The sequence below is a fragment of the Mugil cephalus genome, chromosome 23, assembly GCF_022458985.1.
Source record: "Mugil cephalus isolate CIBA_MC_2020 chromosome 23, CIBA_Mcephalus_1.1, whole genome shotgun sequence".
In the NCBI taxonomy this organism is placed as follows: Eukaryota; Metazoa; Chordata; class Actinopteri; order Mugiliformes; family Mugilidae; genus Mugil; species Mugil cephalus.
In genome coordinates this window covers 6744023-6766983 of record NC_061792.1, presented here as the reverse complement: position 1 = coordinate 6766983, position 22961 = coordinate 6744023, and the positions used below count along the sequence as shown (strand labels likewise).

General features: G+C 46.8%; 2 protein-coding genes across 7 annotated transcripts in view; one reads left to right on the top strand and one right to left on the bottom strand.

Annotated features, from left to right (window-relative positions):
• Positions 1–165: 165 nt before the first annotated feature.
• On the bottom strand, positions 166–3007 carry LOC125000611. 2 transcript variants are annotated; one of them, XM_047576147.1, is made up of 5 exons: positions 2531–3007; positions 1953–2132; positions 1446–1781; positions 1204–1358; positions 166–498 (listed from the first exon to the last, which is right to left on the bottom strand). In XM_047576147.1, the coding sequence occupies exons 2-5, from the start codon at positions 1996–1998 to the stop codon at positions 388–390; spliced, it is 648 nt and encodes a 215-aa protein (XP_047432103.1). In that variant the 5' UTR covers positions 1999–2132; positions 2531–3007; the 3' UTR covers positions 166–387. The 2 variants fall into 2 exon arrangements, with proteins under 2 accessions (XP_047432103.1, XP_047432101.1); XM_047576145.1 differs by lacking the exon at positions 1953–2132 and having other exon boundaries at positions 2531–2988.
• A 667-nt stretch (positions 3008–3674) lies between these two features.
• The window catches only part of raph1b (Ras association (RalGDS/AF-6) and pleckstrin homology domains 1b), a 35169-nt gene continuing 15882 nt past the window's right edge, over positions 3675–22961 (top strand). For 2 of the 5 annotated variants that reach the window (XM_047576126.1, XM_047576124.1), the window contains exons 1-3: positions 3675–3896; positions 4727–5061; positions 15413–15470. The gene's annotated coding sequence lies outside the window, so the exon portion shown is untranslated. The remainder of the gene's footprint in view (positions 3897–4726; positions 5062–15412; positions 15471–22961) is intronic. The other 3 variants (XM_047576129.1, XM_047576127.1, XM_047576125.1) reach the window with 2 other exon arrangements.

Sequence of the window (22961 nt, the reverse complement as noted above, 5' to 3'; positions counted from 1 at the left end):
CTCATCCACTGATTTACCGCCCTTTACATGTGGTTAAATCCCCTCAGTTGACACCACCTTCTGTTTCGACCGCAAAAAAAGGGGTTGCCAGTGCACATCCATGTGTGTGTGTGTGTGAGAGATAGAGAGAGACATGCAAAGTGAAACAGGAAGTGAGCAAAACCAGATGCTTGAGTATTTTTATTGTAAAGAAGGAACTGCTACACAAAACAACTGCTGACATGACAATACGCAGACAAAACAAACCCCAGACCTCGCTCACAATAATGTTCTGTTCAGAATAAGCTACTACGACGATGCCCCGTCATTTTTTTTGTTTTGTTTTTTTTTGTCGGGCCTCGAAGGGGGAGAGCTGTGCAAATGATCCCATAAGGAGCGAGCAGTCCGTCACACGTATCGTGGTATAGGATTCTGGATCCCTTTCTTCCTGCGCTCCCTAGACGGTCGGGGTTTGGTGTTCATGTAGTCACTCTGGTTGTCTGCCGACTTCAGTTTGGACTGCAAGACACACGGAGAAGGGAAGTGAGCAACTGACTTTAGACTGCAGGCATATCCCTGGCTCGTACACACCAATCAGGCACAACAGTTTGACCTTGTTCTTACAAAACAGTTCTGACTCATCGGAGAATGTTGTTAGTGGGGAACTCATAGGACCGAACTATGAGTTGAGATGAGGGGAAGGGCACTCTGGATCATCTACATGTCTAAGTAACATCCACACGAATGAATGCCAGGTCCAAAAGTTTCCCAGCAAAACATTGAATTGTCACAAGATGGTTTAAATGTTCATTTTCTCCTCCTGTCAGTGGTCATAATGTTGTGGCTGATTGGTGTAATTGTCAAAGTTTTTCATTATGACAGAAGACTGTTGGATACATTAAAAAAAAAAGTTTTAAAAATGCACACACAGACAACATTTATTTAGAGGAGACTTGATTTTTTGCCACATTTCTGGAGCCCCAGACATGATCCTTGAGTAACACCATAAGTGGCAAAATTTTCTTTAAACAGGATCAGATGTTGATATTAGAAACTATTGATGCTAAATAACACAATAAATGTATCTATTTAGATATTCTCTGTGTATTCTGAGATGTGAAGCCAGAAATGTCTAGAAATTCTGGTTAATAATCCTTTCTCCTGAATCCAAACAGTCAAATTTGCCAGAAGCTCCTCGCGTCAAACCTTCTCTTCACATCTTACCCAGATAACCAGTGCAAGGATGGTGACGATGAGGCTGTAGGCGCTGAGAAGCACAACCGCTGTAATCCACATCCACAGAAATATTTCAGCCCGTTCTATGGTCCTCTGATGAGGTTGTTGTGTACTGTTGTCTGTATTGCACGCGGAGCTGCGCCCTGGAAGAAGCAGAACGTTTTGTTTTTGGGGAGTGAATGAAAAAGATAAACATGCCTCAAAATCTCTCCCTCTCTTTAAATGTTTACCTTCCTTAAGAGCTACAATGCCCCCAGCAAATAAATGTTGAAGGGGTGGAGGGTACGTTTTCGTAGCTATGCATTTGTAAGATGTGAGGTTTCTGACTTTGTCTCCAGAAACGATGAAACCCACAATCTCATCCCGTTCGTTAATGTCCAGTGTCACATCTGACAAGTTGTGCGTCTTTACGCATTTTCCCGAGTCGCATTTATGTTGTACGTTGTAAATCACATCCAGGCCCCGGTAGAGTGTAAAGGTCCCCTCTGTGAAATCGGTTGTGGTTGTGTTCGGGCACGGCACGGACAGGTTGCCGTTGGCGGGAACGCTGCGGAAATTCAGCGGCTCTGGGAAAAAATAAATAAGTAAAAATTTTTTAAAAAAGTGACATCTTTATGAGGTTTTATTTTTACATGATGTGACATCTCAGCAGATAACGTGACATTTGCCTTACAGGATACATCAAGTGCAACAAAGTGAAACAGGGTGCCAGATGCGCCTTTGCCCGTAACCCACACCTTTGCAGAGGAAATTGCTCTGAGCAGCTACAACTCCTGCAAACATTTATTTCCACTCGATTCTCCTGAAGTGCACTTCGGGCGCTGAAACTTTGACATTTCAGAGCAAACTCCGCCCCCGCATGGAATCCGTTTGATATCAGCGCGGGTGATCACATTCACCTCTTTCGGCCAGACTCGCTTCATTTCACGAAAAACAACACACACACAAAAAAAGAAAATACTTTTTGAGCGGCATACTTGAGTCAGCCTCACGAGGCAGGGTGTATGCGTGCACGCTTTGCGTTGAAACCAAGCCCTGCTGCCCACCCCTGTGTTATTTTGACATCCTTCATCTTGGGTTTATTTGAATACGCAGAATTATTGTTAAGCACCAAAATATTCCCAAGATAAAAAAAAAGAATTTTACGCACGTAAATGCGTAAAGTAAGTAAAGTAATATCTGCTTTAAATACATTTGCAAAACATTTGCATATACTTGTTTTAAGCTTTATAAGTCAATAATAATTGCAATTCCAGCAAATTACTTTCTGTTTTAAACGCTGCGTGATAGTAACGTGACGCGGACAGTGGCTTACCGTCGGAGGGGAAGACGACGCAGTTAGACGGAGTCGCGCCAGAAAACCTGCATCCCAGGAGGACCACGAGCATCCAGCAGGCTCTCATCGTCGCGCCGAGCGTGTGAACGTGCCTCCAGCAGAGCGGCGCCCCAACCGCATCACCCGAGGGCCTCTCTCCCACCCCACCCGCCCCGCAACCAGGGATCGACCACAAGCAGGACCACGCGGGGCGACTGCGCTGTGCCGCGACTGTACTGTGACGCTGCAGAGGGGGACCCGAGCCCGTTACTCCCGGTGCCAACAAGCGCGGCTCCACGCACGTGTTCTCATCGTCCGCGTCGCTGCCCCGGCCCTGATTGAGGAGCTCCCACGATGCTGCACCGACTGAGGCTCACGCACGAATGCCTCTTTTAGTGAAAACATCCTGTGACACACACACACACAAAAGAAAGAACACCTCCTCCTCTTATGTTTCCGCTCACTCCCGGAGTGGGTGACCTTTCGCGAATTTATTGTAAGGAAGTTATGTGCTGATTTTTGCTTTTTTTCTCCCCCATTGATTGAACATTTTTTTGTGTGTGTGCGTGTGCATCAAGACCTAAAGAAAACTCATGAAGTGTCTACGAAATGCATACACTTCAAAGAAAGGAATTGACAGAGAATGAAACAGGTGTGCAATAAGAATAAGAATAAACGACGCTGCGTGTAACGTTGGAGACGCGCAGAGCTTAACAGTAAAATACAAAATGTGTGTTTGTGGAGGGACACAGAGAATCGGAGCATGAGGAGGAAACAAATCACATGGAGTTGACACAAAAGAAACGAAAGATCCTTATACGGCGATAAAAAATATCTTTGCTTTTCTGCTGAGGTGGCACAGATATTACACAAACCGATGACATTGACAGATTTTTCTGCTTTTGATGCAAAACTGTTATCACCCAATCCCCCAACCCAACACTCCCAATCACAAGTACATTTTTTTTGTTAAAATAAGTAAAGAAAAAAAAAATCACTGTCACCGAAGAGCAAAAATTTGCCTAGAAACAAAACAAAAACAAAAATTTTTGGGAGGTGGCCGAAAGTTCGAAGACCTTGTGTACCATGTGTGTGTGTACTGAACATAGTGCACCGGCAGCAGCAGCACACACCGACCTGATCTGAACTCACATTTCTGCCAACCCAAAAAGAAAAAAAAAAAAAAAAAAAAAAAAAAAAGTCATTGCAGGAAAAACTGAGAAAGACCGAGAAACTACCTTGAGAAGAGGTGAATAAGAAACTGTCTCTACGCCCTGTGAGTCACGGAGTGAGGCACATGTGCAAACAGCGGATCACACACTCTGGTTTGAAAGAAAAGCAGCTCTCTGCACCGAACAGGGAGACGGTAAATACCTTCCACTGAATATTAAACAAATACCCAAAGTTTTAAAGTGCGTGCGTGTGTCCCAACAATGAGCTTGAAGTTCGTTGTCGGGCCCAATAGGGGGCGGTAAAGCATTAAGTTTTATCAGCTTGCGGTTTCCTGTTAGGACAAGATAGGAAAAAAAAAATCATAATTTGATTAAATTGACGTTTCGCTTTGCTTCAGTTGGAGTTCATATCTCATATAAACAGGAAAATATTTATGTTTTTGTGGCAACACGTAGGATTATCTCTGTTTTTATTTTTTTATTTTTATCTATTTCTTTTTTTTTTCTAACCGTTGTTCTTACTTAGAAAATGAACGAGGGGGGATTGAGCGGCTTGTAATGCCGTGTGTCCATATGGATAATGATAATCTCATAATCTGGAGCATGTCCTTTTTGTCTGGTGGATTTATGTGGTCGCTTTACTTTGCTTTTACTTAACACCTTTTTAATCATATTATTATTGTTGTTGTTATCAATATGATAGTAGTAGTAGTAGTAGTAATAATAATGATAATGATAATAATAATAATAATAATAACCTAAATGTGGGAAATAGCTTGTTGATGCTAATGTTGCCTTCAATGCTTTTCCAGTCAACTTTACCGTTTGTAATAAAAAATATTAGATGTTTTACGTACAAAATGCATAAATGAAGACTTACACTGATACATCAATAAAGCGAGCGTCCTACTTGGTCAAAATTAGGTGCATTTCCTCTTTTCTTTTCAGCCTTTTTTATTTTAATTATTATTATATATATAAATATTTCTTTTAGCTAAGTCATTCTTTACCGACTCTATTTTAGGAATTTTGGTTTCCCACAGGCCGTGAAGGCGGCGTCGGATCCTGGGCTGGACAGGAAACGACGGAGACGCGCAGCGTGTCTCCGGCAGCTCCGGGAGAGAAGAATGGAAAAGGGAATAGGTTTGTGGATTGTAAGCGCGGACGAGGCAACGTGTGAAAACATGAGGGCACTTTTTTAAAAACTAGATTCCTGCTTTTTTTTAAATAGATACTTAGACATATCATACCGGGAGTTTCTTCTTCTCCCCCCACCCCTCCTGAGGGCAGGGATATTTGCTCCCTTTGGAGAGAACACACAGCAGAGGAGAGGACCTTCTTTGTGACTCCCATTTCACTGTAAGTAAAAAAAAATTTCCCTTTACATTTTTAATTCTCTGCCTCTTTAGCAATAGAGGCCGCGTATAAATCACAAATAGCCCCAGTGTCACGTTATTGTGCTATAAACAGTTGGCAGCCCACCCTAGACTGTGTCCTCTAAAAGGGACCGGAGGCATTTATTAGAAACACAGCTGTTGTTGGGAAAAAAATTAAAAAAAAAAAAAAAATGCTTGTTTGGTAAGGAGTGGCAGGGTGTTTGTATTTGGGGCTCTGTGTGTGCTCTCCCCCCTTTATGCGGCCATTGAACGGTCTCTTTTCTTGGGGGAGAAAGGGGATTGTGTAGCGTTCTGGGCCGACTGGGAAAACGGTGTCATGGGAGTGACAATTGAATACGAGCTCCCGTTTTTATTTATTTATTTGTTTTTTTGTTTTGTCGTTGCGTGTGTGTTAGTTTTGGTGTCAGGCTGTTTTTTTTTCTCTCTCTCGCTGGAGTTATTTTCCAGGCCGGTTTTCCTCCTCTGCGTCCAGCTGAAGAGAAAAGATGCCAGTCTCCACCCTGTTTTAGCAGCAGGAGGCTAATGGCCGATGGTGCTGTCGCGCTAATGTTTATATCTCGCCGAGTTATTCACAAAACGCTGCGTTGTGCGCGTTTTAAAACCCCGTGTTTTAACGAGCAGTGTGTGTTTTCGTGGCTGGGCTGAGCTCATTATCAGCTGCCTCCTCACTGCAGACCATGAGCGCTGCTTTAACCCCCTCTTTGTTGGCAGGCGTCGCCGGTTTTGACCAGTGGCTATCCCCAATTTAGTGCTAGCATCCACCGTAGCCCGTGTCTTAGAAATTACGCAGGGGTCAGTAAACGCCTCATATGTTGGGTGTATGATTATGGCCACAGCTTCCAAAACAACTGCAAGGAAAAAAAAAAAGTCCCTCCGTTGAGGCTAAACTATGCTTCCTTCTGCAGTCAGACATTAACACTGGAAAGATGATGACCCTGCACTGACCGTGGGGTTCAAAGGTCATTTGGAGAGGAGCTGCTCACCATGCCTCCGTCTGTCTGGCTCTGCATTTTTTACCCATTAAACCCATTCTCTTTCCTTTGCTTTCACTGTATCTCTTTAATTTAAGGGCAGCAAAACAAACTGCATTTTCTCCCCCCTCCTCCCCCCCCCACTCCAAAAAAGCCACTTAGCAGCCACTTGGCTCAGCCTTTATTCCCCACAGTGGCATTATAATGGACCGTCTGTGTCCTTAAGGCACGCTTGATTTGCATCCACAAAGACTAGAAGCACATTATTCGGGGCATGGAGACAGTGCAGCAACAATGCGACCCCTTCGCTTACAGTGCAGTTAATGGGTTGAAAATAACTGCTGGCCTTCTGGTTGCCTCCCCCTCAGACAGCTGCCTTTAAGATGTGTTTTTTTTTTTTTTTTTGGTTTTGCGTGAGAGGAAAATGGCAGCAGCTTAGAATCGCCCACTGCCATGTCAGATAACACGGGACAAAACTGAAGTGAACGGTGCCCAAAACGCATCTGGAAAACGCAGCGATCCTTTGGGCATTGTCAACTGTGGCCGGGCCTCTCGTGCTGTCTCCCATTATGTGTTTCTGAAGAATTTAATTACGAGCTGGTTATGTGAAATGAAAGGTCTGAAAAAATGTTTGCTCTCTCTCTGATGTGAGAGGCAACTTTGTTTGGCTCATCATCGCCCCCAGAGTCATACATGTTTGTTGTAGGTGTGGCAAACATTGGAAAATTTTCGTTCGACAAGTGCCCTTTTAATTGTTATTCATGTCAAGCAGCTCGTCAATGGTGCAATTGCACAACAGAATGACATAAAGACATTTTTCCACCACATGTACTTTGCCCCGGGACTAGGAACTCTTTCAGTGTGCATTTCTGCAGCAGGGGCCAGGTTCAAGGTTCAAGTTATTTTAACTCTAAAAAGTAAGAGCTTGAAGCTTCTACTTTCAGAAAGAACAGGAACTTTGCAGGGGAACCTTGAATCGCTGAACATATCTGACAGTTCTCATATTTTTTCTTATGCTCAGTCTTCACAGTAGTAAAATGATCATTATTACTTAAGCATTTTGGTCACTCATCTCACTAATCTTTGCGAGTCTTGAGAGCATAGTGGAGATGCAAACAACCGCACGTCTGATGGGGCCTTTTAGTTCCCTGAAAGTTCTTGGTGTCTTGAGGTAGAACTGTGTTTTGTTTTTGTTTTTTCTTTCTTTAATAGTCCCGAGACCACAATGAAAATGCAAACAAGTCTGAAGAGACCTTGTAGTTCCCTGAAATAAGTTCCTTGGACTAAGAGTTCTTGGTTTCTTGAGGTAGAACTGTGTTTGTTTTAGGACAGTATACAAGACATTTACTCAGTAGGTTTAATAGTCCTTAAACCACAATGGAAATGCAAACAAGTCTGAAGGGACCTTGTAGTTTCCTGAAATAAGTTCCTGGGACTGAAAGTTCTTGGTTTCTTGAGGTAGAACCATGTTTTTTTTTCTAGGACAGCATACAAGACATTTACTAAGTAGGTTTAATTGTCCTGAGACCACGATAGAAATACAAACAGGTCCTAGGACTCAAAGTTTTTGGTTTCTTGAGGTAGAACCTTTTTTTTCATTTTTTTCTCGAGGACAGCACACGAGACATTCACTCGGTTTGTCTAACAGTCCTCAAGACACGCTGTTGAGGCTATGTAGTAGCTGAGTCATAAAAAGTCCAGTCATGGATTACATTTCCAGCCAGAGAGGTAAAACATGTGTTAGAAAGTACCGTGTCATTTCACTGCCCCTGTTTAAAAGCATATGCAAGTTTTTTTCTTTTTTCTTTTACTGGTTGCTTTTTTTTCTCTGGGTTATTTAAAGAGAACCTTGGGAGAGCAGCCTATATGTTTTGGAGGAAACATCAGCTCCTCGTCTAAAAGACATAACCAGAAACATTTTTATTTCTTTTTGCCAAAAGTGGAAGGAAATCGTCTTCTTCTTCTGCTCCTTTTCATATATATATATATATATATATTTTTTTTTTTTTTGCTTGATTTCCCTTGGATGTAGTTGATTAGATGAGAAAACCAGTTGTCTAAGAAATTTTTGGCTTGAGGCCTGATCTCCAGTGGCTGCATTCGTTGGAGGAGATGGATTTGAAAGCTATTCTTGGTTTGTTGGTGCACATCTTTTGGTCCGTACGTCTGTCAGCACTATTTTTTTTTTTTTTTTGGGAGGCCCTGTCTAGCTCCCACCCATCAACCCATATCCCTGGGCACGAGGCTTCACTGCACAAAAGCTCCAGCGTCGAAGCCGGCGGGGGCAGCGGCGATGATGGTTGGTGTAAGTTTACCCAGGTTGTGTTACGGCCGGGGGGTGCAGGTGGGCGAAGCGGGGGGGGAAGAGGACTTCAAACAGGCCGATGGAAGAGCTGGAGGGGAGGGAGTAACCCGATATTTCCAACGATGTCAGCCGCGGCTCGGACGCGGCCACCAGCTGCGTCTCTCGCGGCAAACGCGACGACGCTGTGGGAAAATGCGAGGCGAGAGTGCTGCGCTCCGGGTTGGGTGTGTCGTCCCCTCCGTGTCACAGGAGGCACGTGCTCCCGGGCCTCTATGGGGCCTTGTTCTGGTAACATTTTGCTGACCTTTGGTGGCAGCTGCCCCTGCCATTTGCAAACAAAGGCAAACGGCGGACCCCGGCGTCCGTGGCCTGCTCGCGGTTCCAGATAGTGCGCGGCTTTTCCTGTTGGCCTTTTCACGTGCGTTCGGAGGCTCGTCTAGAACTCTCTGAAGCGAGTTGCAGCCTCCACCGCACCGCTGATTTGAGCGGGCATAAAGAGGGCATCTTCTCTCCGGTTTGACCTACAATTGGTGGCTCCGGTGTGTGCAGATGGGCGATTGCAGTTGCTTTTTTTTTTTATAGTGCGGGTCAGTCCTGGTGGGAGTTACGCTCTTTAGTGGTTCACATGCAGCGAGAAGAAGCGACGTGATACGGCAGAGTGTTTTGTTGCGCCGGGAAACTAAACTCTGCTTCTTTTGTGACAGATCTTTTCCCGTGTCGTCGCAGGGCACGGTAGAAAATATAAAGGGGCAGACACGTTTTTTAACATATATATATGTGTGTGTGTGTGTGTGTTTAACAGATCTGCTATGATATATGTTTAGTGTGCTGTATTGTTCATCCAATAATTGCCACTTTGTCGCTACCTCTGTCCTCCCAACAGTGTGTTTAAGCAGCTTAGGCAGCTATTAATCACGGTGACTTTGACAATGGCAGGTGGCTGATTCTCGCTGCCACTCTCCCCGTCTACTCCTCCTCTACTGTACTGCAGATGGTCTGTTTCATCCGCATGACAGGAAGTAAGCCCCCCCCCAACCCCCCCACCACCATTTAAAATTGGATCTTTTGTGAAGCGTTCTGTCATGATTGCTGTCACACAGTTAGTCATGCAGTCTTCATGATCAACACCTGAGACCGTCCCCCCCGGCTCGAGGGCCCCACGCTGCGTTTCTTGTGGGCTTCGTCTGTAAAAGTTAAGCTTCGCGCAGCTGGGTAATCAGCCCCGAACCTGATCTGAACATCCAAGGATTGGAAAATGTAATTTCACCCCGGGTAGAGTTCCAGCATCAGTCAGAGGGCGGAGCGCGGAGGAGGTGATTTATGATATTTACTTTCTTTCTCCCCGCCGCGTAATCTACGGCTGAAGCTGCGCCACAGGTTGTTGGGGCGGCTTTGATGGATGGGGCGGCCTTGTCTGCGCGGACGGACAGCCTTTAGAAGACGGATAATGGCTCTTTGGCTTCACAAGATGGTTAGGGGTTAGCACGGGCGGTCCGCAGAGAGCGGCATTAAGAGCGCACAAAGTGCCAACTCAGGGGAAATGTGCATGTGCGGGCTGCGTATTATTGACAGGGCCTGATGCGTGATCCGCGGGACGGCGCGCGGAAGGTGAATTTATTTCCGTCTTAGTGCATTGCTTTCCCCGTGCACCGTCAAATGAATGAAATGCAAAAAAAAAAGGGGGCCACTCGCAGCGGATCGTTTCTTTACAGCCGGGGATAAACATCAGCACGGCTCCGCCGAATCAAGAGTTCACTCTGTTCTCATGAAGCCGCGGCAGCCGCTTGCGTGCCTGCGCGCTCGTGTGCGTGCGGGCGGGCTCGATGTGTTTGTTTGCCTTTTTGTTTTTTCTTTCAGTTTCTCCAGTGTACGGAAACACATGCAGAAAAACACCTCGTTCAGACTGCCCAAACCCTGCTGCCTCCTCGTCCTCCTCGTCCTCCTCCTCCTCGCCCGGCTGTGACGCGCCTGCTCCTTGACCTCTTGTTTAGAGAAACCGTGTGCTCGTACAGTTGCTTTCTAACCATTGACCTCCGGGTCGCATTCCAGCGAAATCCGCCGAGGATTTGGTTTTATTTACCACTTGGAAAACACTAACAGCGGCGGAGTTATGGGACTGTCGGAGAAGGAAGTAGCCACGGGGAAATACTCTGAAGTAGTACGGCGGCGTCTCCTCGGTTGGCGTCATTTTTGCGTGTTTGCTATGCAATGGTAGCGCAGGAGTCGATAATAAAAATAAGTCACGAAACCCAATTGGATGATCGCGCTACGTGCAAGAAGTGAAAGCAAAAACAGTTGCACTGGTTATATTTTTTTAAATCATACAGGAGGGGCCGCAAAATGTTTGGTTGATTGGACATTTTTTATACATTTTTTAAAAATTTTCCCTACACAAATTTACATTTCTTTAAATACACATTAACATGAATTCAGCATATTTTCGTAAAGGGTCTAGGGATGTTTTAATACTTAATGGAAAAGGATAATAAAAATGTGTATTTATAAGTAGCACTAGGCTAAGGTTTAATATAGAACACATATAGTAGGTAGGGGGGACCCTACTTAATCTCTATATCAGTTTGAGGATCCTTGACCTGAGAAACGTTGAAGACTCCTGCTTTAAATGTCTCCAAATGTGTTTAGTTTATACCGCTGACTAGCGCTACACCAGAAACTGGGACTGAAACGACTCGCTTTGTCATCAAATATGCACTGTAGCCCACTTTCTCCGCTCTGATCTTTCAGCTCACACTCGTCTGAAGTCATAAAACCTATCCCAGTTTGTGTCTTTTAGGAAGGCGGCTAGTCAAATACTCAAATAGTTAAAAAGGCTTCAGGAAGTAAAGGAGCACCTGTGAGGAAAGAAGTAGCGTAAGGACAGTAGAGCGGTTTATGGGAACCAGTAAAACATTCTCGAGTGCAGCTGATGTCATATGAAATAGGACGGCTTGGAAACACTGAGATCATCCCCTGTTTTCCTCCGCCAACGTCTGGTCTCAAAGTCTCCCTTCTTTTTCGCTTCTCGTGCTTTGCATTATACTGTACGCGCTGACGCTGGCGGGCTGCTCCGCTTTCCTTTTTCTTCCCTTTCTTTTTTTTTTAACGTCAGGGTTCAAGTAGGACACCGAAGGAATCTGGAGAACTGCAGTGACCTACAACGCAGAGAGAACCCAGCCAGAGAAAACAGCCGCGCTCGCTGGGCTAGAACTGGATTGACACATTTTTCGGTTATTTTTTTGCGAGAGAATCCCTCGACAGTTACTCAAACCTGCGAGCTTAATCTCACAAAATAACGCTGTGTGTGCGTGTGTGCCCACTGCCTCTTGCCAAATCTCGTTGACTAATACCCTGGCGGCCCCTGTGAGCAAGCCTCTATTGACTATTGAGTCTCTGGGTTAAGTTTGTGGCTTAGTAGCTTGCTAATCTCTCTGGTGATCGCTTTTTTTGGCCCACGTGCCACACCGCCAGTAAATTGTGATCTGACCATTTCTGAAGCGCCGAGGAGGGTCACTGGCATATTACTATTGGTGCCCCCACCCCGCTGAGAGATTACTGGAGCAAAACGCTTCAAACGAGAACCGAGGCTTCTGCCTTTAAGCCGCGATCAAGCTGTGCTACCGATAAGACTCGAACGCGTTGATTTCTTTTCACGTTGCTTTCATCGAGAGGAGCCGGTCCAACTGCGGGCTAACGCGAGAGTCGTTTCATCATGTAACTACGTGTGTGTGTGTGTGTGTGTGTGTGTGTGCGTGTGTGTTACATTACCAGACCTCCATCAGATCCCACTCACTGGCCATCGTGGGAACATTCCTGACGCAGCACTATTCCATAATTCCCACCATGTGTGGTTTTTCCAGAGCTGAGTGCTCGCTGCACGGACCGTGGAGAATCCCACTGAGGAGAGGAGATCAGCTCCTTGCAATCACAACCAGACTTCAGTGTGTGTGTGTGTGTGTGTGTGTGTGTTGGTGGCTTAAGGAGTCTGTGAGGGACGGTAGAAGGTCATTTACCTTTGTTACAACTCGTAAAGAGAGCTGGTTTTGACCCATAGACTGTGTAAAGACGGACGGCGGAACCGCTCCTCGAACGTGAAGCCAAAACAAGTAGAGCTCCCCCTGGTGACCAGCTGCAGCATAGACCCCTTCACGTTTCTCGAAGGGCGGGGCTTAACTGGAGGCAAAACCTCTCAAACACTACAGCCTGTAAATGCCAGTTATCATATTTCCACTGAGTGTTCTGGCAAGAATGGACGAGGAAAACGCATATTTTATAGAGAATACACTAATACGCTCACTCTCCGAGACCGTGAGTGTTATTTTATAATGTTGACTCACCGACAACTACACTCTCACTCACTGGATGGACATAGAGGGGACAAGGTCTGGTCTGTCTTCATCAAGTGAAGCCTTTCCAACAAATTACAAGAAGTGGAACCACTGTGGAGGTTAACGTAGTAAATGCAACTTATGCTGGGACACCCCTGAAACATACAACTAATGTTGCGTTAGCTTGCTGTTAGCATTAGCATGTATCAATAATCCTCTAAACGATACTTAACTTGACGTTATTTCAGTCAAAGTTGTCTACAACTGGCAGTGGCTGGTATGTGATAAAATTTCAAGTTTGCTTTGGTTTTGGCCCCAAAATTACAGGAAGACGACATTTTCCCAGTTGACAGTGACATTGTTTTGCCTCCAGCTAACGCTGTGACATCACAGTGACGTAGGCCATGAAGGGTTCTATAGGTCATAAGCTCCACCCCTTCCATTTCAGTACAATCCGTGGTTTCACCTCACCACAAATAAAAAGTCCGTCTTTCAAGACAAAGCTTGAGAAACAATGATTTACTCTTTCGTGCGATGACGTTGAGGTTTATTTTTTCCCAGCTGGAGATTTTCTGCAAGTTTTTTTTTCTTTTTTTTTATGCGTGTGTGTGTGTGTTTATCGACCCAGTGATGAGGTCAGCCGGTCCGCCCAGCCAGAATGGAAGCAGCTGCTTCTTGGATTTGTACTTGACTTGGTACAAAAGCAACACGCTGATCAATACTAATGCTCCTTTCCCGGCGAGGACGCGGCCGGCTTTGTAGCGAACCATCAATCAGCCGACTGATGGTTTTACCTCGGCGCCCTTACGAGTACGCTTAGGGTCACTGCGAAGGTTTTATCTTGTTCTGGGACCGGATTACGGTGCTGTTGGGTGCTTTCGAATCAATAAATCTCTTCGGGTTAATCCATCGGTGTTCAGTTAGGGAGTGTACTTGTTAGGCATTACAAATTAGAGGTCACCTTAATGGTCTGGTTGCGTTTTACAAAAACAGCGCACGCAGCAGAAGAATGGGAGGAATGCAGCCAGTAGTGTGTCGTCATGACGCGTCGCCCTCTTCTTGTTTATATGTCCGCATGTGGCCGTGTCTTGTAATGATCTGTAACAGCTGGGGAATGCGGCAAAGAAAACTCTGTATATCAATTCATTGTTACATGTTGATTTAGTTGCATGGCGTCTTAAGTCAATTGTTTACTTTTGGGTGCTTCGCGTTACTTAGTCAGCACAGTTTCTTCAACGTGAGAACGCGACGGCTCATATTTATGTGCGTTTTATTCCTTTTTTTCCCCTTAAATTAGACATTTGGCATCAAAGAGAGCTAACGAAGGGACTGTACTTGGGAGTAAGTGCACTGTACTCATGAATTGAACTTTTTAGCCCGCTGTGCTGTGCTTCCCCCCCTCCGTACAACAATCCTGTCTTTATTTCCTGCTCCTGACATCATCACCGCCGCCCCCCCCCCTCCCGCTCGCCCCCTGTGCCCTGCCCCGCTTCCCACTTCCTGCCCCGGGAGGAAATGAGTCGCTCCGAAAAGTAGTGGCGTTAAGAGGGGGAAGCGTGGGCGGACAAGGACACACCTGTGTCCCACTACACTGGAGCCTGTGTCCCCTGTTTCCCCCTTGTCGAAGTGGGGCACTAGTGCAGGAACACATAAAAAGTCTGGCTGCACAGACAGGGCACCTTTTTCGGGCATGTTTTTGTCAAAGATTTCCACTTCCAACTCTTACGCCCTTTAAAATAAACTTCCCCATCTTAAGCCATATATGTTTGTGTCATGGGCTTGCTTTGTTTTCACCCTCCGGAGCAGCTGCTCGCGGCCGTCGCGCTGCTGTTGCGACTGAAGCAACTGTGTCCCCGTGCAGCTGCACGGACCCATGTGTCGCTACCGCACCTGTTCGGTGGCCTTGTGTTGACTGACTGGTATCGCGCGTTAGATGTCGGGGGGGGTGAGGCCGGGTGAGAGCGGTAATCTGAGCAGGCAGTCGCGCGTTTCTGGGGAACCACTCGTAAAGGGCGAGGTGCACAACCCCTTTTTTTTTTTTTTTTTTTTTGCGCCACATGCTGCGGTTCAACAACAGTTGGTTTTTAGAAATACGCTGGAACAGCTGAGAGCGGCGGGAATACCTTAGCCACGACATCAGCTACCTTTAGCGCGCACACACACGCACACGCACAAAACTAACCGCAGCGCTGATATTTCCAGCTCAGCATATTATAATCGCACGTGCCCTTAGTTTGTCGTCAGGCTGTGATTCAGCACTTGCGCCGCTTCACATTCGTGAGTCAGCGTTGTTGTGAATGAGACTCGCCGAGCTGTTTCCAGCTGGTCGGCGTTAGCGGAGGCCCCCGCGGGGGACCGGTGAGTCGCGCGCGCGCTCGTACGTAAAGGCCGAAAAAGTTTTGGTTTCTGATCTGGCCTCGCTTGGTGAAATCATCAGAAAGTGTCGCGACCCCAATCGAGGCCGCGGCGGCGCCTGATTGCTTTTCCGAGCCTTGAGATGAGCGTGGATAAGTGTCGTTTCGCCCGCCTCCGGTTAAGTCCTACCGCTCGAGCCCCCTCAACAGTTAATCCTCTGCATTCTTGTGACAGTGAAATCAGTCCTCCAGCTGCACAGCCTCTCCATTCTCCAGCAGAGCGCAAGCTGATCCATAAGTTTTTTTGTTTCTAAAATACTTTTTTCTAAACCCTTTTTTTTTTCTCTCTTTCTTTCAGGTTTCTGGTTTCTTCTGACCTTTAACCTCAGCAGGAAGGAGGCAAAACCACTTCAGAGGTAAGGGTTCCTGTAAACTAGTAAATGACGGCGCTTTCTGTGGTTTGATCGTTTTCGGAGCGAAAGGAAAAACAGCGTCGACTGCGCCGCCGCCGCCGCTGCCAGTAAAGCTCGCTGCACGCGCGAGCGTCGCGATTTGTTTTGACACGAGCAGCCGGGGAGGCCGTAACGAGGTGGTCTCTCGCTGCAGCGTCCCTGACACGCACACGCGCCGTGTGCTCGAGCCAGCTATCATCTGTCTGTCATCTCCGCGCTTATTTTTTTTTTTACTGTTTTGTTTTTTTTCGCCTCCGGCCGACACATGTTTGCGTTGTTTTGTCGAGGGCCGCGGCAGAAAAAGGCTTCGCCCCTCCTAAAGGCCCGATTCAGGAGGCCTTGTAAATCAAGGCCAAATGAAAGAGAAGAGGAGCCCTCTGAGGATCCTGTCAGGGGGAGAGCCCTCCTCGCCGGAGGAGATAATTCCTGACTTAAGTGGAACCATGTGACGCCGAACCGTGGCAGACGGAGGCGCTCCTCGCGGCGAGCGCGGTGCTCCGTCGCCAAACTCTCAAAAGTTTCCGCTCTCGCTGGAGTCGGCCCGGGCGACGAAGCCGTAGACCCGGCGAGGGGAGGGGAAAAGGCGAGAAAACGCAACGCGTGACGGCGCGCGTCGACACCTGCGCCTCTTTCCATAACACGGTGGTGGAAAACAACACACGGCCCAGATGGTGAAATAGCAGCCTTATAAACAGAAGCTACCACCCCGCTAAGGGCAGCCCTGGCTGCTGCTTTCCATTTCATTTTTGTTTATGGAAATTGTCGAGGAAAGCTTGCCAATTCAAATTTTTTTGGGTTTTCGCGGTTGAGGTTTGTTGCCTGCGCATGAGTCTCCTTTGCGCAGTTCGCTTTTGTCTGATTTACAGAATAAACACGTATTTGTTTCTCGAGGACGCACGTGTGAGTTCGTCTGTTGTAAAGTTTAGATATGTGGACGGAGGACTTTTTTTTCCAGCTTGTAAAAGACGAAAAGGAAGAAGTCTGCTCCCTTGGATTCAGAGTGTTCCAGGAAGTAGCCCGCGCTCGTGTGTCACAGAGGTTTTTATAAAGGTTTCTAGACGTGTGTCAGTGTCGTGTGTTTAAACCGAGTGTGCGTTAGGGGGGGACGAGGGGGGGTTGTCACGTGAAGCCGACACTCAGCTGTCAGTATCACTCAACACGTACACATCGCACGCAGCGACGGTGGCAACTGTTCCCCGGCGCGGTTGTCATAGCAACTGTTCCTTTCGGTCATCTTTAAAGACTACGCCGTCCGTCACTCCGGTCCTGAAGACGCGCCGGCCACAAAAGACCTTTGGGAAATCAAAAAAGAAATCCCCCTGTGTGTGTGTGTGTGTTATTGACACAACGGGAGAAACAGGAAACAGACGTCTTTGCTTTGAGGGTGATGAGAGTAAAACACACACACCAGCTGCAGGGGATATGTAACCTATAGGCTGACGGGGGAAGGCGGCCCCAGCTGCTTTCGTGTCTCTTCATGCGCCATGTGCGACCGGCTTGTTGCTCAAGGGGCGGCCAACCGTGCGCGGCCACTTTCGCCGCGTGCCGTCCCGCGCGGCGCGTCACACCTTACTGCGTTTTTGTATTCCCTCGCAGGTGGCAGGTGTGAAACCGTCCGCTCGGATGCGCTGCGCAAACGGGGGAATTGCGCGGCCGTGCGGTAAATAAGGGTTCCCCATTGGAGGAAAAAAAAAAAATCTATTTTTCAAGTTGCGTCAGGTGGATGCAGCGAACTCGAATTCCTCAGAAGTCAGGAGGCGTGCACATCCTCGGCCTCTGCTCGCTGCTGCAGTGCTGCACCGTGTTTAAAAAAAAAAAAAAAAAAAAGAGGGAGAGAAAGTTGTGGGTGCATATGAGCCCTCTGCAGCACATCACCTGAGCCCCTGAGTGTGTGTGTGTGTCTGTATGTGTGTAACCCTATCTCTTGAAGGAAGGGACAAGACTATTGATTTCACATTTGGACTGGTGCCCTGAAGGGAAGCAGCGGAGGAAAGCTGACACATCCTCGCCGTGTTTGCGAGGGAGGTTTTAACCGAGGGAGACAGACGCGCAGCGAGAGAGAGAGAGGAGGGGACCAGACTTGTGTCAGCTTTTTTTTTTTTTGTTGTTGTTTGTTTTTTTACACGCCACACAAATCACCTCTGTTTGTATTCACCGTTGAGGAAGTATGGAAATCAGCTTAGAGGAGCAAGGAGACATGGAAACATCCCATGAGTGTGTGTGTGTGTGTGTGTGTTGAATATAATGTATAATACGAGCCACTGTGCGGGCCTTTTGATCGGCGCGCGTTGCCACGGCGACGGGCGTTCGGCTGCCGCGAGTTCGGCCCCGGATCCTCACACCTACCGCCCACCGCTGACTGTGACCGTGCAGTTTTTTTTTTCTCTCCTCCCCTCCCCCGTCTCCCTCTCCATCTGTCCGCTCCCGACGTCCTCCTCATCTTTCTCGCCCGGGCCCCTCCCTCCTAATAGGCTCGCCGCGTCACGCCGCGCTCCACCGGACCCGGCTGCGTTTGTGCGCGAGGCCCTTTCCTCCGCTTCCAGGCTGTTGCTCGCGCCTGACTAATGACACCATAGCTGCTGTTTTGTCCATCCGTCCCTCCCCTTTATTCACAACCTAATAGCCGGCTCCGCTCCTCCGTTATTGCATCCATCCATCACTCCCCTCCTCTCTCGCCGGCCTCTGTTCCCCCTCAACACTCCCCCGTCCTTCCTCCCGTATGACAGCTCTACTTTATTTATCTTATTTTATTTATCTTCTTTATGTCTATATTGCAGTTACTACGGGTAACAATCTGGAGTGCATAATTTCGTTCCATCTCATTTTTCTGTATGTGGGTTAGGAAACTGCAGAAGATTATCATTTTTTAATTTTTTTTGTTGTTGTTTTTACTGCTCCTGTGTGGAAGTGCTGACTAATCATTTCACGTATGCTCTACTTTCTGTTTCCACCGTGGCCGTTGCCGCCTTTCGTCATCGTGACGAAGGCATCCGACCGTTCTTTTTTCGCCGCGCAATCACTTTTCAGTGTAAGGTGAGAAAATGACTGGTCCCCGTCGCGCTTAATATGCGCGGAACGACCTCGTTTCACATGTCATTTAGCAAGAATTCGTGCAAATTTCCGCCTGAACTCAGGGATTTTTGAAGAGAATACAACCTGGTTAATTAATAAGTAAGGGTTTCTGTTTAGATGGTGAATAACCAGCATCAGTTTAACGTCAGCCAGTAACATTAATCTACAGCAGTCACCAGGCAGATATCGACATGTGTTTTTTCTTTCTTTTTCAGCTGCAAAGCAGTGTAGCGTCAGACTAATCTTACGTCAGTTCCAAGAAAATCCACCCGTTCTGCATACCCCTCCGTCCCCAATTCAAACTTGTGATAATCAAGCTTGTGTCTTTAACCTTTAAAGCTGCATCCACCCTGTTTCCCCATTCATCGCGGGAAAAACCAACAAAGTATTATGTCATCCGTTTTCCTCTTGAGCCAGACGTCAGCGGGTTGCTACGGGTCAGCTGAGGTGACCAACCGGCCACACCCAGCCGGACTTTGGACCGCGGCCGACAAAACGCCCCCCTTGTTCAAAAAGCCCTTCAGCTGGCACTGCTTAGCCGCAGCTCCCAGCTCCCCTCTGTCTGCTTTTAACTTCAGCGCCGTCCATTTGACATGGGGATGCTGCTTTCTGGTCTCCTCCCTGTGCGACTTCTGGAGGGAGTTGGCTTGGAAAAGCGGGAGCGGAAATGAGCAAATATCCGCCGTCTGTGCGGTCTGGAAATTATTACACATGCTCACACGTTTTACAATGAGATTGTATCTGTTATATCTCTGTGAAACCGAGCATTTGAGAGCTTATGGCTTTGTTCTGTCGTTAAAGCTGCAATCAAGATGCAGAAAGTGCACGGTGGCTTTAACTGGGCCTGGTATGATACAGGCTGACATTATGATATCTTGACATTTGACATTTCGGGGTTCTGTTTAATGGCTGTAGCATGTAGGCCACGCAGGCTATGATGGTAATCAGACATATCTGTAAGTGTGAATCATAGTCTGTCAGGTCTTAAAATTCTCATGGTGCTAGGGTTTGGCCTTTATGTCACATCCTGTTTCTGTTGCGTCAATTATTAAACAAAAATGAAACCAAAAACTGATACACTGCTATATTATTATCATTATTATGACTGAACCTGTCCTTTAAAAAAATGTATTTGACTTGTATTTTAGGGTTTTAGTTTGGCCCAAGAGCTTATGACCTATACTTCAGCCGGACACCAGGGGGAGCTCTACTTGCTTTGGCTTTTGTCTACGGCTTTTACTACGATACGAACCTTGATCATATAGCACAAGCACGTATAGGAAAGTGTTGCTTTTGCATATGGATGGCACATATTGAAGTGTTTTGTTCAACATTACGCAGAAAATCATTCTTTTAAAATTTGTTTATGCCATTAATAGCTTTTCCATTAGCTGCCCTTGCTTCTGCTGGGTTTAAAAAGAAGCTTCGTCCCCAGGGAGCTGGCATGAGAATATTTGTGTTCTTATTTGCATCATCAGAGCTGCGCAAGAACCTACTCTACCCTAAAATGATTTTACGCGTTGCCTGTTTCAGATAACATTCGTGTTAAAAGTACTGGGAGAGTGGGGGAGGTTTACACTGCAGCCTGGCTGACCCGTTACCATTCCCAGGCCTGTTGAGCAACTATTTGGAGCTATTCCTAGCCATGTTAAATGTTTAACTCGTTTCCTCCGTTTGAGCTTTGTCTACACCTGCCCCCAGAGACTCCTCTCAGTGTGAACGTTTGTGTCCCACTAAACGCTCGAGAATTCCCACTCTGTATTTACAGCCAAACACCCCGGCGGTGTATTCATGCCTCTCAACGGTTTCTGTTGCCGCTCGCTATTTTCCATACTCTGCTTTCTCGGCTCCCCTTTCTTCTCGGTTTTGGCTCAGGATGATGTGAAGTGTCGAGAATATTTTTAGATGAACAGCGCCAGACGCGAGATTATTTTTGTGCGGGTCGTTGGAAAGAAGAAGAAAGTAGCTCTGTGTGCTTGATGTTTTCTGAGGTGGAGGATGATGAGAAGCCGAGCGCCGATGCCAGTGCGGCACTCACAAAATGTGACTAGGTGGAGTTTTCGGGCCAGGAATAGTCTATTAAGAAGCACTCGATGGAAACATCCACTCAGTCATCATCTGGCCGCAATAGTGTTTACACAGCTAAGGTCATATTCCACATCCCAGCCCTCCTGTTTCCGGTGTGACTGAAAAACGAAAGGATTTCACTCAAATGTTAAGGGACAGGTGGGAGGTCAGTTAACGGAATTTGCATTTTGAGATCGTATGAATATCACAAAATTGATTCTCTTTTGAAATGTATGACCATAAAATGGTATTTTAACCATATTTTGTTGTTGGACATCTGTATGCAACAAGTCCTACAATCAGTCAAAGCAGCACAATATGTGACATACGTTCACTTCCTTTTCAACTATTTTGCCATCACTATGTTGCGATGGTGGTAGTGGACTTTGAACATCTTGCTCGTCTGACGGCAGCTATTTTGACATAAACGAAAGCAACTCAGCGGTTAAGCTAAGATGTAGTGTATGACTTCATGAAGTGTCCATGTAATTTCATTCACCCTGCTTCATAATGAACTGTGAACAGAGCGACTTCAGACTGAAAGTTCCTTTATCTAATAGGCAGTTGCTGCTTCTGCGACAATTTGGTGCCGTAGATAACATGGACAGCTCACAACATACGCAGACCCTAGTGAGTTAGGGGTTATGGGTTAGGGTTGGAGTTGGACCTAGGGTTATGGTTAGGGTTGGACCTAGGGTTAGGGTTGGAGTTGGACCTAGGGTTATGGTTAGGGTTGGGATTGGCCTTAGGGTTAGGGTTGGTTGCTTCTCCATCTCTGCAATTATTATTATTGTTTTCTGTATTAGTTCATTGAATTGGTACAGTGCACACTAATCAACATTGATGTGTCAGTCATCATTGTAACTGCGCCAGACTTGGCACAAATGCCAATTTTCAGCTGTAGTCCCAAGGCAGTTACACAACCCAGACAGATAAGAGTTTAAAACAGCAATCATACAACAGACAATTACAGAACCAGACACAGATAGGCAATGTCAAAACAAACCTAAAATGACACAGATAGACAGTGTTTGAGATTTTTATTAAAAAAAGTATATACTTATCGCAAGTATGTGATGCTTTTTTTAGGACAAACATTTGTATGACTCAGCGAAATTTCGACAAAAGTTTCATTCACTATTATTGAGAGGGAAGCGAAGTAGAAACAAAAATTAACAAAACACAGCAATGACTTGCATTTGGGTGTCGTTTTTACAGATTGAGTCAGCGCTCACTAGTATAAATGACTCGCACTGGCGTGGGTTAAGGCGTCTGTCGCCCACAGTGCTATAAAAGAGCCTTAAAGAGTAATGGAAGCAGAGAAATCCCAGACCGCCGACTACTGTCTGATTCTCTTGTTGCCGTGGCTCTCCTCTGGGGTTGGTTCCCACGCTGAAGACGTGCACGGTGACAGCACCGCGGCCATTTGCCTTTGACCACAACACAGGCCTCAGAACTGGAGTTTAATATGAGCTCTCCCTAAGTGAATTATCCCTGTCGCCAGTCCAAAGGCTCCTCCGCAGTTCGGAGCGACAACATTGTGTGTGTGTGTGTCACAGTTGGTGTGAACACAGGCCCCGGGGCCGGCGTCGGTCCACGTCATGTGACCTAAAATGTGACGAGGAGTCATCAGGTTCGCTTCTTAACAAGGGCGGCTGTGGTTACCTCCCTCAAGTGAAGCCCTCCTCGTTGGCCTATTTTGTTTCCGGGAGTTTAAAGTAATAAAATCTTTGCAGAATCAGTTAACGTCTTGTCTCCGAGCTGCTCCCTTTTTCGAATCCTCTTGACACACTCTGATCCGAATGATTCCGTCTAAAGATAGACGCGTCTTCCTCCTCCTCCTCCTCTTCCTCCTCATCCTCCCACTCGTCCAACCACCTCAACACCGGATGCTTGCTGAGCTTTCTCTCAGATTTAGAGCGATTTGCTCTCCCAGAACACACCGTGCACTCTCTTAGCTGCAGCGTCAGCAAGAACTCCAAGTGTTTACACGCACCAGGGGAAGGAAAAAAAAAAAGGGTTCTTGCTCGGAACGACTTTTTCACCTTTAATCTTTCGCCCTTCGACCCTCGCCGCCAACCAGCGAGTCACGAGAGACCCGCGAACGCTCGTCACGCTCGGACAAGAAACATGGATCGGGAAGGGTTCGCGACGACGCCTGTAGGAGTGCGTTTGCGCGCGCACACAGATTCCTCCCGTGTCTCCCAGGTCATGCTCCATAAGCTTAAAAGCAGGGCCTCAGGTGGTAATTCACTTAAACCTGCAGCAGCATCCGTTGTCGGGGCCGTGATTCCATTAGAACGAGTGCAGCCGAGC

What these genes read in the sequence shown, in the direction of transcription:
- LOC125000611 (XM_047576145.1), bottom strand. Translation starts at nt 2,618, where the DNA reads ATGAGAGCCTGCTGGATGCTCGTGGTCCTCCTGGGATGCAGGTTTTCT. An exon ending in CGTCGTCTTCCCCTCCGACG is followed by an intron (nt 1,782 to 2,530) that starts GTAAGCCACTGT and finishes ATTTTTTCCCAG; the next exon opens with AGCCGCTGAATTTCCGCAGC. An exon ending in CATTGTAGCTCTTAAGGAAG is followed by an intron (nt 1,359 to 1,445) that starts GTAAACATTTAA and finishes TGCTTCTTCCAG; the next exon opens with GGCGCAGCTCCGCGTGCAAT.